Here is a 14,138-nt window from a genome sequence, read left to right as displayed (position 1 = left end):
AAGTACAGCTATATCAACGTAAGAGTTACTATATAAACCGTACTTTTTTGTGATCAAGCTGGTCCATGTCATCTTTAAATACTGTAAAACACCTAAATTTCCCGATCCACACTAATAATAGCGTGGACATGATACATACAAGTAAGATTAAAATATTCAACTACTATCACCCCCACCCTTTTATTTTGGAAAGGAGTGAATATTCAGTAGGGAATCTACGAGGTTGTCTAGGCCGCTGGTCACCAGCGACAAAATCATCCATACCCACCCAAAAAAATTGGAAAAGATGGCCCACCCTTAAATAAATGTGTAAAAGTGTTGCTAACTTGTTATATACTGTCATCGGTAACATAAGTTTGTCATTGTTGTATATATATTATCATTGTTGTATTAAAATACTGTCACAATCACCAAACAAAAAAGAAAAAAAAAAGAAATAGAAAAAGTAAAGGGACCACTTAAATGAATGGGTAAAAGTGTTACATATTAAATGAATGGGTAAAAATATATTTACGAAATGTTATATAAGTAGTGTCATCGTTTGCACAAATACTGTCATTGTTGTATTAATTACTGTCATTTTTAGGGGGGTTTTATTCGACGTCCTCGTTGGCTAAAAACGCCCGCGTATTTATGATAAAAGTACAATATTTCCCTTTTAACAAATAAAACCCCCTTCCCCTTCACCCCTTCCAGAACTCGTTGCTCCGACCAAGTCTTGCCGTCACCGCCTCTGGCCCAACCCCCCACCACACCGCTGGTTTTCCCAAACCCCCCTCCCCCCTCATTTGCTATGTTATTTTTGTTCCAAATTTTTCTTTAAAAAACCACCGTAATACACTATGTAATTATGGTTAATAGTTTTAGTCAAAACTTTTGTATATATGGTTAGTATAAGTTACATTATTTAGACATTAGAATCCCTAAATTGTAGCCACCAATTATGATAATAATCACAGAAAATCTTCTTTCACACCGATTAGAGGAGAAGGAGAGGAGGAGCATACAACCGGAAAACAAAGACGCGCCCCCTCCGTCCATTCTTCCGCCTGCGCCGTCGCTGCGTCAGGTACGTTCGATTTATTTTTATTTTATTAAAAAAGGGTGCCACTGATATGTGTGTTTTATATAGAGTTTTACCCTCGTCCCTTAGTACTTTTATGCATCAAATGAGCTCTTAGGAGCCGTTTTTAGTACTAATCTGTGTTATTGAGTGTGCCTTGAGTTTCGGGATTGATTAGTGAGAAATTGGTCTTTTTAGACCCGTTTCATGGTGATTTAGGCCACTACACGAGCCCGAGGAAGTTCGGGACAACTAGCGTCGACTTTCGGGAGCATTAGATGCTTACGGTTGAGCCCCGGGAGTTAGACTCGGTGATATGGGCGAAGGGTGATGCCTTTTGCAAATCGCCCTTTGAGCTTAGGGCAAAGTAAGAAGATTGGGCGAAATAAAGGAACTTTGAAGTCGTCAACGCGCGCCCGATCGGGCGGGCTTCGCCCTGTCCGGATCGGGCGATTATTCTGGTGCTGCTGTGGACTTTTCGCAAACGCCCGATCGGGCGGATTTTGGCCTGATTGGGCCGACTATCGAGCACTTCACCCGATCGGGCGACGCTAACCTCCAGCGTATTTCGCGAGTTTTATTTCCGGCTTTTGGCTTGTATTTTGGGAAAACTATAAATACTAGCCCTTTTATTTTTAGTAGACATCTTTCATTCTAGTATTAAGCACTTAGTTTATTTTCTTAAGCTTAGTTATTCTCTCTAAATTTGTTCCAAACACTTAGTTTTTAATTGCAATCAAAATTCAAGCTTTCATATTTCATTGTTCTTCATTTAGGTATTGCTTCTTACTTTGATTTATTATTTTGCTTTAATCATATTTTCAATAGTATTAATTGCTTTGTTTATTGGTAATATTTGTGAGTAGTCTATTTTCTAGGGTTTTGGGGATCCATGAATTAATAAGAAGGGATGATTGAATGTTGTTGATTGTTGGTATTGTGATTAATTCCTATTGATTGGTTTTATTTACTATGCGATTAGATTTGCGCAGGATTAATTGTATTAGTCAAGCAATATCAAGTTAAGATTCGAGAGATGCAATTTGATGTTTAGGCTTGTGTCAATAGGTAGAATTGGAATTAATTCGTAGCGAGAGCCCGTTAATTCTAAGTCTAGATTAGTATCGATTCGAGAGAGCATGATAGTCTAATTAATTGTTTTATTGATTATTGTCGATTGTTTATCATCCTGGATTGTTGTTCATTGGTGAACCTATACCCTAGACCTTTTAATATCTGAATTCTCTTGTTTAATTATTGTCGTAGTTTTAGCATCCAAATCAACCAAACTCTTACTCGCAATAGTCTAGATTATATTATTAGTAATAGAAATAATGATGTTTCCCTGTGGATTCGATCCTGACTTCCCTTGCTATTTAGCTAGTGATTTTAGGTTTATCTTTAATTAGGTGATACGACTTAAGGCTGTCAGCCACCTAGAATTGGCGGCCCCGACCATGGTTGTACCACCCAGAAAAAGCGGGTTAGCCATGATCGGGGCCGCCAATTCTGGGCGGCACCTCTTTTTTTTGGAGTTGGGATGTGGCTGTTGGTCGGCCCTGCACAAGAGAGGAACAACGTGAAGGTGCCAAGAGAGGTGCAGCGTGAAGGTGGCCACGGAGGAGAGAGGGAGGGAGCAGTGGTGTTAAGAACAGAGCAATTCGCCGAATTTTTTTTTTTCATTAAGAACAACTGCCTCCCAAAAGAGGCCGCCAAAACCATGGTTCAGCCGGCCACAATTGGCGGCGGCGACCATGGCTATTGTCGGCGGCGACCATGGCTAAGATAACCATGGTCGTCGCCGCCAATTGTGACCGGCTGAACCATGGTTTTGGCCACCTCTTTTGGAAGGCAGTATGTTTTCAAAAAAAAAAATTGATTTAATTTTCTAATAGTTTAAACTCCCAAGAAAAATTACTTTTAATATGTCAATTACTATTATTATTATTATTATTATTATTATTATTATTATTTCAATTATTATTATTATTGTTACTATTATTATTATTATGGATATAATTATATAAGGGCAAAATTGTCTTTTTATGTGAAGTGTGAGGGCGATTTTAGCGTACGCGGACGTCGAATAGTAAGCGATACACTATTTTTATCCATACTTTGTAGTTTGTTTGACTTTTCAACGCATTGAATGAAAATACCATTTCTCCCCTAAAATAGATAATTTTATCGGTGGTGACCAGCGGTCTAGACAACCTCGGGAATGTACGGATGCAGATACTCCGTAGTATTTATTTACTCCGTATTTACATATACACACTCCCTACTTCGTAAATGGATAAACGCAAATTTTCCGTAAAAAAAAAAACCAAATGCAAAATTAGTCAGATGCTCAGTCAATCTCCTCTAATCCTCTATATCTTCTCCCTCAACAATCACAATCTACCTTCTTCCGTCTTCTCCAATTCCCATCTAAAACAGGGCGTCCTTCAAATCAGAGGATCAAAGTTTTCAAGAAATCGAATCCCGTCTTCGGTAAATCACTCAATTTATTCACTGTTTAACTCTCTCTTGGGTAAAATCTTGAATTTTGATTGTTTGATTTTTTTGGGATAAATTGTATTTATAAATTGTATGGTAGTATTAGTTTGACCATCAACAATGAGTATAAGCAATTGGGTAGAACTGATTTTGGAGAATTAGTAAACTGATGGCCAGGTGTGGAAATGGGTATCCGTATCTTAGAGTGTAAGACGAAGGAGAATTCGCCGAAAAGACGAAAAGTTTGTAAGAATTCGATGGTTATGGAGAGTAATGATTCGGGTTCTACGCCACTCGGTCCGAAAGGTTTGATAAGGAAGCATGAGTTTGTTAGGATTATTATTCAGTGTCTGCTGTCACTGGGGTTTGCAAAATCTGCATCTTGTTTAGAGTTGGAGTCTGGAATTTCTTATAAATCGAAAGAATTCGAACTTATTGAGTCGGAGATTCTGAATTCTAAGTGGGATGAATGTATTAAGTTTCTTAGTGGGGTTAAAGGATTGAGTGATGAGATTCGATCTTCGGCCTTGTTTCTTGTAATTAAACACTATCTCAAGGAGTGTATGAGTCGCGGGGATGATTCAGCCGCGTTGGATTTTCTTCAGAAACGAGTTTCTGACTTAAAGATGGGGACAGAGAAGGTTCATAATCTTGCTTTTGATATGATTTCGACCAATGTAACGGGTGGCAGTGAGGCGAATGATAATGTTTGTGAGTCGCGGAAAAGATTGTTGGACGAGTTGGAGAATTTGTTGCCCTCTCCAATTGCACTGCCAGAAAGAAGATTGGAGCATTTGGTAGAAACTAATATTGCTTCCCAGATAGACTCTTGTTTGTACCACAATTTCTCGGGTGCAGTTTCGATCTACGAGGACCATTGCTGTGGTAGAGATCAAATACCAACCGAGACTCTCCAGGTGTGGTTTTAGCTGCTGTTTTTATTAGTGATTCTTGCTTTGGAAATTTGAGATTCTTTTAAAGTTGAAAACAATCAAGGATTTATTTGCAGTTATTTTATATATATTTTCCTTTGCTCAAGCATAGCTGTATACTAAAGAGTATTTCATTAATGTCTTGGAGCCATGTACTGCTTCTGAATAGGAGTGGGCAATGAAGCGGAATCAATATGCTTATTGTGAAATTGGTGCCAGAATGTGTTACATGGCTGAAAGTCATTGGTGTTTGTTTATTTAATAAAGGAACCCAGTTTGAACAATTATGAAGCTAGTAAGCGAGCTTGAATATGAACTTAGTGGGTCTCTTTCCATTTGTGCTCATTCAAACTCATTTATTAGTTGTATTCACGGTGAATAAAAAAGCCCTTTTATAGTTATCCAAATTAAGGTCTCCAAAAAATATTTTCCATCTTTTTATTTTAAATGGTAGGCTTATGTCGGGACATGTTTGAGGTAAGATAAGTTTCAAGTAGCTTTCACAGACGGACTTAAAATTATCTCAGTTAGTTGAATAATATAGATGATTGAAATTTGCTTACAAGCTTGAATGAATAATAAATGATACTACCAAGCTGGGTTTGAGTCTTTGAGAAATCTCTCGAGCTCAAGGCTTGATTTTGACTGAGCTTAAGGTTGATTATTATGAGCTCAAGCCTCAAGCTAGGCTGAGCTAAATGAACTTGAAAATGAACAAGGTGATGATCAACTTTGCTTATTTACAAATTATACTATTGCTACTCTTCTGGAATACTGCGTATTAGTTTGTTTTTGGTATTGCCTTAAGCTGTAAGCCTGCAAGGGGTGGGCGGTTTCTCTCTCTCTCTTTTTTTTTTTTTAATTTTCTATGGAGAAACGTATTAAGGGAAAGGATACAATAAAAAAGTATATCAGTTGCTAACCTTGCTTTTGACAGAATATATACATGTCTGATTTGCTTTTAAGAGCGGGCGTAACTATGATGGAAACATCATGAGAGTTGTAGAATAGAAGGATCACTATTTAAAGCCATTCATTTGGTGTGTAAGAAAAATATTATTAATTCTAGGAAAATTGCAAAAACTACTTTTCATAACTACCATATTTTATTTTTATTTTTTACTTCAATAATTACCTTTTAAGTCCGAAAACAAGACATTGCTACCACGTACAAGATTCATCAAATCCCCGTTAAAGGGCCACATGTCCTATTTTCTTTGGCTGATATTAATTATTTTAGCTCTCTTCAAATTCCTTTCTCTCCCCTTCCCCAATTTCAGCAACCTCGCCGTCGTATGCCTAGCCCGAGCAACCTCCCCTTTCCGTTACTCCGCTGACTTTCCCCTCCTTTAGCGACCTCCCTCTTCCGGGCCCTCATTCATTTTTGCACTCCACCTGAATAACAACCAAATTCATAGTCATTTTGCATCCATAAAGATGAGAGCTTCAGCCCCACAAGTTCTACCGGATTATTGTTTTTGTTTTTTTTGTCTTTTCTTGGTAATTAATACACAAGGTTGACTTTTTTAGTCTCTCAAGCAACTACTTTCTAATCATAATCTCTCAACAATCTTTAAAAAATAAAGTAATTAGTGCAAATGAATAATTAGAAAAGCCAATAAATTCCTTGCAAGATTTACTCCTCATTTTCCTTGTCCTAGTTAGATATTCGTCCTCATCATGTATTAATTCTACTTAAGAGAAATATTTCATTAGTTTCTTCTTCTTAGAGTTTGTTTAGCTGTAGAGTGAATCCAAGAACTGAGAAGAGCATGGGGAGAAGAAGGGGAGGTCAACATAGAAAGGGGGAATGGGGCAAATGTCGTAGAATCGGAACTGATGTCATCTACCAATATATTCATTGCAAGATTGTTATTTCTTTTGAAGTCACCAGAGAAGTGGTAGTAAGGAAAAGTCAAAGTATAATTGAATTTACTAAATTTTAAAAGTGGGGCCTTTATTTTGGAACAAACATAAATAGAAATGTGGCCTATTGTTGAGTCCAAAATATGGATTATTGGTGGTGGTGCCTAGCGGTCAAGTAATGCATCCAATGTTGAGTTACCTCTACATTAAATAGCATCATCTATCTAGTTTGTTAGCTACAGATAATAGATTTGTCAATTAATTAATATGTTTTGATTAATATGTTTGGTGACTATTAATTCTCTTACTTAGTGGTGTTGCTTCAACGTTTATTGTGCAATATGTCAAATTAAGATCAGTAATCAGTTTTATGTCATGCTGCCTTCTTTTCTTTGTTTCCTAGCTTTCTCTCTTTCTTTAGGACTATGGCCTTTTGAAGCAGTGATTCAGTAAAGATGAGACTGGAATTATTTAAGAATGTCCCACTTATCGGTGACTCATGGGTGAAATGTTTGATTGAATTTTAGATGGTCTTATGTATTACTCAATCCATCTTTCAGAAAAGTCTTAACAGTATGAAAACCGATTGCCATGTGAGATAATGAATCTATATTGTAGAATACAATGAATATGTGGTAAAATAACGATCTTGCGAAATTAACTTGGCACTTGACAGCATAAGGATAGGGGTGATCTTTTACAAGTTGACATTTGTGCCCTGCAAGCCCCTTTCTAGGCAGTGAATTGGGGAAGAAGGATTTTTTAAGCTAAGACGGTTCTTTATTAGGTAAAAAAATATAGGAATTCCTTGATTGTTTGGCTCCCTTTTGTGCAAAAACCAAAATAAAACTCATGGAATGTCAAAAAGTTTCTTCCATTACTAAATATTCATCATTTCTCTTTGAAGCTAGAGGATGGTGTACCTTTCTTCTCAAGAAGATGTAAAAGGGAACTCTAATTTTTTATTGAGTGCGCTACTTAAGAATATTTTAAACAATGCTAACTGCTAAACCTGTCTAAAACTTCGTGTTGATTTTAGTCATTAATATAGGGATTCAGAACATGTACTTGTTAGCTGTAATTTATGAAACCTGGTATTGGTGTCTTTTGAAAAACCTTTGTTTGTTAACTCGGAGAATGAAAATTCGAAGTGATGCTATTAATTGTTCTTGGTTTGGAAAACCTCTGTTGGAAAGGAAATAGTGCCATTTGATTATTACATATGGATGAAGATTACGACTATTGTCAATCTACCAAGTGCTCTTCTGCCTTCTGTTTGTCATAAATCTTAAGTGACTGGTGCTTTTGAATTTCTTTTGTTCTTCTAAAGAAGATCTGGATTGAAATACTTTCTTGAAACAGGTTGTGTGACGGGTACAATTGTGAAGAATGCGATCTTGGTAGTGATAGGTATGCTAACACGTAGGTTAAATGGCTTAATATTCCGGACAGTATTTTGTTGTGAATGCTAATAGGAAAAAATTTAGCTGATGCATTTTAATGACTAACCCTCACCCCTAACGAGATTAACAGTTGCCTTAACTTTTCTGGTTCCTAAAAAATATCTTTATGACCGAGATGCTAGTAGAATTTCGTAGGATATGTACTGAATATTTAGCTTAATCCTGTATCCTCGACCTTCTCATTAGAATTTCTTCTGAAAATCAACTAAACGCCTGGCTGCAAATAATTTGGAGACAAGCTAAAGCTAATTTTTCTCTATGTTTCACGGGGTATTTTCTTTCATTCATAAGTTATTTTAGGTGACTTGGAAGTTTGGTGGTAAACCAACTCTGGTGCTAACATGATTCAACTTAAGGTTTAGGTTTGTATGCATGTCAATACATGACGCTACTTTTATTTAAAATCTACTTTGGAGCCTTCTGAAGATCATAGTAGTTGAGAGATGCGTTCATGTTTTACTCTGAGCTTTAATTTTTATAATTGTTTGACACTCTTGGTATTAAGTTACTTTCATGAAAATATTGTCGAGAAACAACTGAAGAGCTAGTTGCATTGCTGTGGAATTGTTGCCAGTGGAAAACTTAGGTTAAAATGTTAAATAGAAGACATGGATGAATTTATCTATTCCCAGATTGTAGCTCTGAATTGAATTTCGGGTACTATATTATCTGAAAAAGGTATTTTAAGAAGTATAGGAACTTGTCCAGATACATTTGGCACAGATTTAAGTGCTGCTTCCTTTAGATATTAGTACTTCCCCCGCAGCATTAGAAATATGTCTTGCTCTCTATTTTTTCTTTTGGTATGTCCTAAAATTTGACCACATATAATAAAAAAATAAATAAATTTGACCACAGAACCTATGCTTGGAAGCTTTATGATCACGTGTTGCCAATCAGCAGCTAGCTTCTACAAGTATGTTCTAACACTTTCATCTCCAAGACCTTCTCTTCATCTGAATTGTCATGGGTTGCTAATGTGGCAAGACTTTCCAAATTTAGAGTGCTAGAGGTTTGTATTTAATGGTCTTTGGTTGAGGAGCTGATAGCGCATTAAGTATCACTGTGATATACTTGTGAATCATATGCCAAAAATATGGAAGTATATCTATCTGTTGTTTTTGTCAGTTCTTACATAATAATTAGTGAATCATTTAAAATGATTTTGCAGATTCTTACTGCCCACAAGAATGAAGTATGGTTTGTGCAATTTTCTTATAATGGGCAATATTTGGCTTCATCATCAAGTGACTGTACTGCTATTATATGGAAGGTATTGTGCTTTCATTTTGTTACTTCATTACGTCTAATATATGATTAGATGGTAAAATTGAAGTTTCTTTATTTTGATTTCTTTCCATGCATAGATCTGAGACTTTCCAAGTGAACCCTGATGAACTACTATCAGTTGACGCTAGGGCATGCTTCTTCTAACTATTAGTGAGAGGAAGATGCAATGCAGCCTCACCTGATACACACAACTTTTTTTTTCCTGCTTGTAAGGGAATTCTTAATTTCTGGGTAAATTTATATAATTAACAACTAGTTGAGAAATTCTTTTGTAGGTGGCTGATGACGGTAAATTCAGTGTAAAACATGCATTGCAGAGCCACCAAAAGGCAGTCTCTTTTGTAGCATGGAGCCCAGATGACACTATGTTACTTACATGTGGCAATGTAGAAGTTGTTAAGCTATGGGATGTAGAAACTGGTACGTGTAAGCGCTCATTTGGTGATCCTGGCTTCATAGTAAGCTCATGCGCATGGTTTCCTGACTCAAAAAGGCTTGTTTGTGGAAGTTCTGATCCCGAAAAGGGTATCTGCATGTGGGACTGTGAGGGAAACGAGTTGAGGGTTTGGCGAGGAGCGAGGATGCCCAAGGTGCTAGATCTTGCAGTGACCTCAGATGGCGATCATCTCATTAGTGTTTTCTCGGACAAGGATATCCGGATACTGAATGTGGTAACAAGTTCTGAGCATGTAATATCGGAAGAGCATCCAATCACCTCACTTTCAGTTTCAGCAGATGGCAAGTTTTTCATTGTTAACCTGAATAGTCAAGAGATCCACTTGTGGGATGTAGATGGGAAATGGAAGAAACCGTTGAAGTATACAGGACACAGCCAGAACAAGTATGTGATAAGGTCCTGCTTTGGTGGTTTCAACAGTTCATTTATTGCCAGTGGTAGCGAGAATTCAGAGGTATTGCATTCTTTTCCTGGCCCCTGTGCGCTCTTATTTCTCTCCCCTACCCCATCATTGGAGTATGTGATATAAGCATTCTTTCATATTTTGCCCCTCAAGATTGGATTTTTTAGACTTTTTTAGACTTTTTGCTTCTATTATTATCCTTGTAGTACCCAATATAATGACTTGTCTGGATTCGTTCTTGTGGATAAGAAAGGTATAGCAATGAATCAAAAATCGCCTTTAGATACTTTTTTTTTTTGTTTATTTTTAAAAGAGATGTAAATAAAGCTTGTTTGGCTATAAAGAGATTTTAGAGAAAAGGTCATTTCGTGTTTTCAAAAATCTTCAAAGGTAGAACTTTCTGGCCATTAAAAATCTATTTTTCTGAGTTACCGGAGCTCCGGTAACTGGTTTATTAGAACTTTCATGCACATTCAGACTTCCCCGGTTTCCCCTATCTTTTCTAAGTCTGTACTCTCAACGCTGTTCATGGTCTACTTGGCAGTTAAATTTAAAGCAATCTAGGTCCATATTATATTTTCTGTGAAAACTGAAGAGTCGAAGAGAAGAATCAAGCTAAATGTGTATTTGTGATTGACAGGTCTACATATGGAAACGCCAGAAATCTGAACCAATCGCAATTTTATCTGGGCATTCAATGACTGTAAACAGTGTAAGCTGGAACCCTCGAAATCCTCACATGTTGGCTTCTGCAAGTGATGATCACACCATCCGCGTATGGGGACCTACCAAATCTAAAGCGGACGACAGAGTTTTGGTAAAAGAAAGTTTTTGAGTAAAGAGATTGATGTTGTGGCATGCCCTATGTATATAACCCCATGGATTTTGTACTTTTTTTTGACAGGATATAATTTCTATTTATTCATGTATGTAGGCATCGCCATCAAATTTTGCTTCTGAATTGTTGTATATAGGAAGTATATTTATTACCAGTCTTCCAGCAGGGTTCCTGTTATACCCTAGCAGTTTTGAAGGGGAATGACTAGTTCAGATTTGCTTGGTTTCTATTGATATACTTGTATGAAGAAGAATAATGAGTTGTTATCTTTTCACTGTTCCCCCTCCTGTCTCTTGTAGCCTGCAACTCAGTACAGCAGATTTGATGATGGCAAATGCTTCAGGAGATCGCTTGTGACTTTGCTCTTCTTCACTTTCTTTGGGCTCAACACAACTCTACTACGAGTCTATGAGGTGAACTCGCACTTTGTACGTCCTTCTACTTCATACTTGTTTCTTCTTTATTGTTGTTACAACTTAGAGCTGGAAAATGTGCTGTGTCAGACCGTGTTCGTGTCCGTGTGGCTCAGAAAATTAATCAACACTATGCAAATGTAAGATAATTACCTAAATTGGCAAATTAATATAAATGAGTTGTGTTCGGGTTGGTTCCTTGTCGACTTTGTGTGTTCTCTAAGTAATTTCTTGTTAGCCATGAACTAGAATATCATTGACAACTACTGGGACAACGATTATCATTTCATTTCTGTGACTTGGAGTGATGCGCTGATGCATGCAACAAGCTAGAGCTTGTAGGGCAGATACATCATCCTTATAATTGTAAATTTAAAATTCATTCTATTAAGTACAACTTTGTGATGTCAATGGGGCGGGACGGGCGGATGTGGATTTAGGTCCCTCCATCCCCAACCTTACCTAAAATTTCCATCTCCATCTCTTCCCCATCACCCATGGCGGGTATAAAATCCATCCTCATCCCCACCCCACCACCTGCCTAGGTATCCATCCCTGCCCCATATTCGCGTCAATACCCACCTAGTTTTTCTTCCGCCCTATCACCCATGGCGGGTACAAAATCCATCCCCATCCCCGCCCAACGGGTACAAACCAAAATCCATCCCCTCCCCACCACCCGCATGGATATCCATCCCCGTCTCATCCCCGCCCCATATCCGCGTCAATACCCACCTAGTTTTTCTTATTTAGTAAACATTATAGAAAAAATAAACTTTCATAACAAAAATTCAAACAAACAAAATTAAAGTCTCGCCTTAATTCATTTTACCACATATTACAAATAGATCCAAACGCATAAAAAAATTGTCCAACTTTTATCTTCTTTATATTTTTAATTCACGTAGGAAATGCCCGAGTAGGGTTTACGAGTATCAAGTGGGGCGGGTGGGGATGGGGCGGGGCAGGCGGGGATGGGGCAGGTCCAACACAAAATCCACACCCGCCCCATCACTCATGGCGGGTATGATTTTTATACCTATCCCTGTCCCAGCCCCATCACCAACCAAACCTCCTTCCATCCCCGCCTACTTGAGGCGGATGCGGGGCAGGTCTCCCATAAAACCCACCCCACTAACACCCCTACATACATACGTACGAAAAATACACTATTACTCGTCAATTCAAATACTAACGTACACGTACTTATAACTCGATCCTTAGCATTTTGCACCTGATGAAGCTCGACTTTATAATTTCAAGCTACAAGGTGAATTATCTTTCAACTTCGCCAACTTGCGTCGGAGTGAAAAGTAAAAATAAATAATTGATTTTAATTATGATGGAGTAATATAATTAAGGAATGGCAAGGGGGTCTGATTTTTGCACGTTTTTATTGCTTAATAATAACAAAAGGTCTAAAGGACACACAAGATGTCAACATAGTCATACCTACTCCTAATTAAGAACAAAATAGTAATTAATAATTAAGAAGAATCAAAAGTGTAAAATTTATCAACAGAAAGAAGAACATCCCAAGTACAACTAAGTCCTTTAGGGATAGTAACAAGATCTCCTGCTCCAAATTCAACAAACTCTGTCTCTTCTGTTGTTGTTGATCCTTTTTTATAAACCCTAACTTTTCCTTTCACCAAATAACATGTCTCTTCTGCATCAAATCTCAGCTGGTACTTCCCTGGTGAACACGCCCATCTTGTAAAAAAAAAAAAATATCATCATTAAACTAGCTAGCTCAACATAATCATTATTTTACAAGACATACTTAATAATGTGCGACAATTAATCGTGGCAGTATTGGGCAGTGGCACTATTTTACAAAATATATGCAAATTTATATTCAACGACGTCCAATGACGGATCTTGAAAAATAATATCGGGGGACCAAGTTTTGGACCTTTGGCTTCTTATTACGGTTAATCCTTTACCATTATATCACAACTTTTTTTTTTTTTTACTACAGTAGTGCATATATTCACATCAACCTAAAAAACACGTGATTTTGTCGGGGATTCCGTAATATACTTGAAAAAAGATGAGAGGGTTAGAGAAAACATATGAAGTATAAACTTACTTGGGGCAAGATTTAATGCCTAGCTCAGATAACCTTGATTCTGAAGGGTTCTTTTCAACAACAATTCTTAGATTTTCAAGGGAATCGTCTGGTTTGGACTGATTACTAGCCATTAATTAGCTTAGATTATTTTCAGGTGATAAAGAAGAAAGCTTTTAGGTTGAGATGGGTTAAAGAATAAAGAAGAAAGTGTTGGTTTTAAATTAAGAGTAAGCGGGTGCAAAAAGATCACCTCATTAATATTTGTGTTGACTTTGGTAGTTGTTACGTCTTTCTTTTGTCATCTTTCACATGGACGATTATTACTCTTTGACCATCAATAATGGTAAAATATTATTAAGAAAAAAAATATCAATCTAAATGGCAAGAGAAAAAAAATTGCATCTAGATACTGAACATTGATGAATGATTTTGACACGTAAAGAAAGTTCTAGTTTTAGACTAAATAAATTATTGACCCATTTATAAATATCTATGGCATTTATATTGAGTCAAATGTTGACTATTTGCATTAAGAAATGATAAAAAAAAATCATAAAAAATCTGGTGTAGTTGTGATAACATAATTTATTACATTATATAAAAATAGGTATTAGGAATAACAAGTGTCACCCCTTTGTGTAATTTTTTTCCGCCAAAATATATTATATTTTTTTTACTTTAAAAAAAAATTACATCACCTTATTTTGGAAACTAAGATAAAAATATAATTCAATTACCATAAATGTTACTACATACTTATTGTAGGAAAGTTGAATCAATATTATTTTTTCCTCTATGATATGATTTTATTTCTGTATTTTTATAACTTTTTAATCTGAT

At 36.6% G+C, this 14,138-nt stretch overlaps 2 protein-coding genes across 2 annotated transcripts; one reads left to right on the top strand and one right to left on the bottom strand.

Annotated features, from left to right (window-relative positions):
• The first annotated feature begins 3,351 nt into the window (after positions 1 to 3,351).
• LOC110787566 (WD repeat-containing protein WDS homolog) lies at positions 3,352 to 11,092 on the top strand. Its single transcript, XM_021992201.2, has 4 exons — positions 3,352 to 4,479; positions 8,995 to 9,096; positions 9,389 to 10,024; positions 10,614 to 11,092. The coding sequence occupies exons 1-4, from the start codon at positions 3,748 to 3,750 to the stop codon at positions 10,806 to 10,808; spliced, it is 1,665 nt and encodes a 554-aa protein (XP_021847893.1). The 5' UTR covers positions 3,352 to 3,747; the 3' UTR covers positions 10,809 to 11,092.
• A 1,509-nt stretch (positions 11,093 to 12,601) lies between these two features.
• On the bottom strand, positions 12,602 to 13,515 carry LOC110787529 (uncharacterized). Its single transcript, XM_021992162.2, has 2 exons — positions 13,317 to 13,515; positions 12,602 to 12,937 (listed from the first exon to the last, which is right to left on the bottom strand). Exons 1-2 carry the CDS (start codon positions 13,427 to 13,429, stop codon positions 12,712 to 12,714), a joined length of 339 nt encoding a protein of 112 aa, XP_021847854.1. The 5' UTR covers positions 13,430 to 13,515; the 3' UTR covers positions 12,602 to 12,711.
• Between the last annotated feature and the right edge of the window lie 623 nt (positions 13,516 to 14,138).

This window comes from Spinacia oleracea, chromosome 6 (genome assembly GCF_020520425.1).
Source record: "Spinacia oleracea cultivar Varoflay chromosome 6, BTI_SOV_V1, whole genome shotgun sequence".
Taxonomy (NCBI): domain Eukaryota; kingdom Viridiplantae; phylum Streptophyta; class Magnoliopsida; order Caryophyllales; family Amaranthaceae; genus Spinacia; species Spinacia oleracea.
Note: the sequence above shows the minus strand (reverse complement) of the source record. Positions and strands in the feature narration are given on the sequence as shown.

Excerpts from the sequence above, each read along its gene's own strand:
- LOC110787529 (XM_021992162.2), bottom strand. The coding sequence starts at position 13,429 with ATGGCTAGTAATCAGTCCAAACCAGACGATTCCCTTGAAAATCTAAGA. Across the intron at positions 12,938-13,316 it reads GGCATTAAATCTTGCCCCAA|ATGGGCGTGTTCACCAGGGA; the intron begins GTAAGTTTATAC and ends TTTTTTTACAAG.
- LOC110787566 (XM_021992201.2), top strand. The coding sequence starts at position 3,748 with ATGGGTATCCGTATCTTAGAGTGTAAGACGAAGGAGAATTCGCCGAAA. Across the intron at positions 4,480-8,994 it reads TACCAACCGAGACTCTCCAG|ATTCTTACTGCCCACAAGAA; the intron begins GTGTGGTTTTAG and ends ATGATTTTGCAG. Across the intron at positions 10,025-10,613 it reads GTGGTAGCGAGAATTCAGAG|GTCTACATATGGAAACGCCA; the intron begins GTATTGCATTCT and ends TGTGATTGACAG.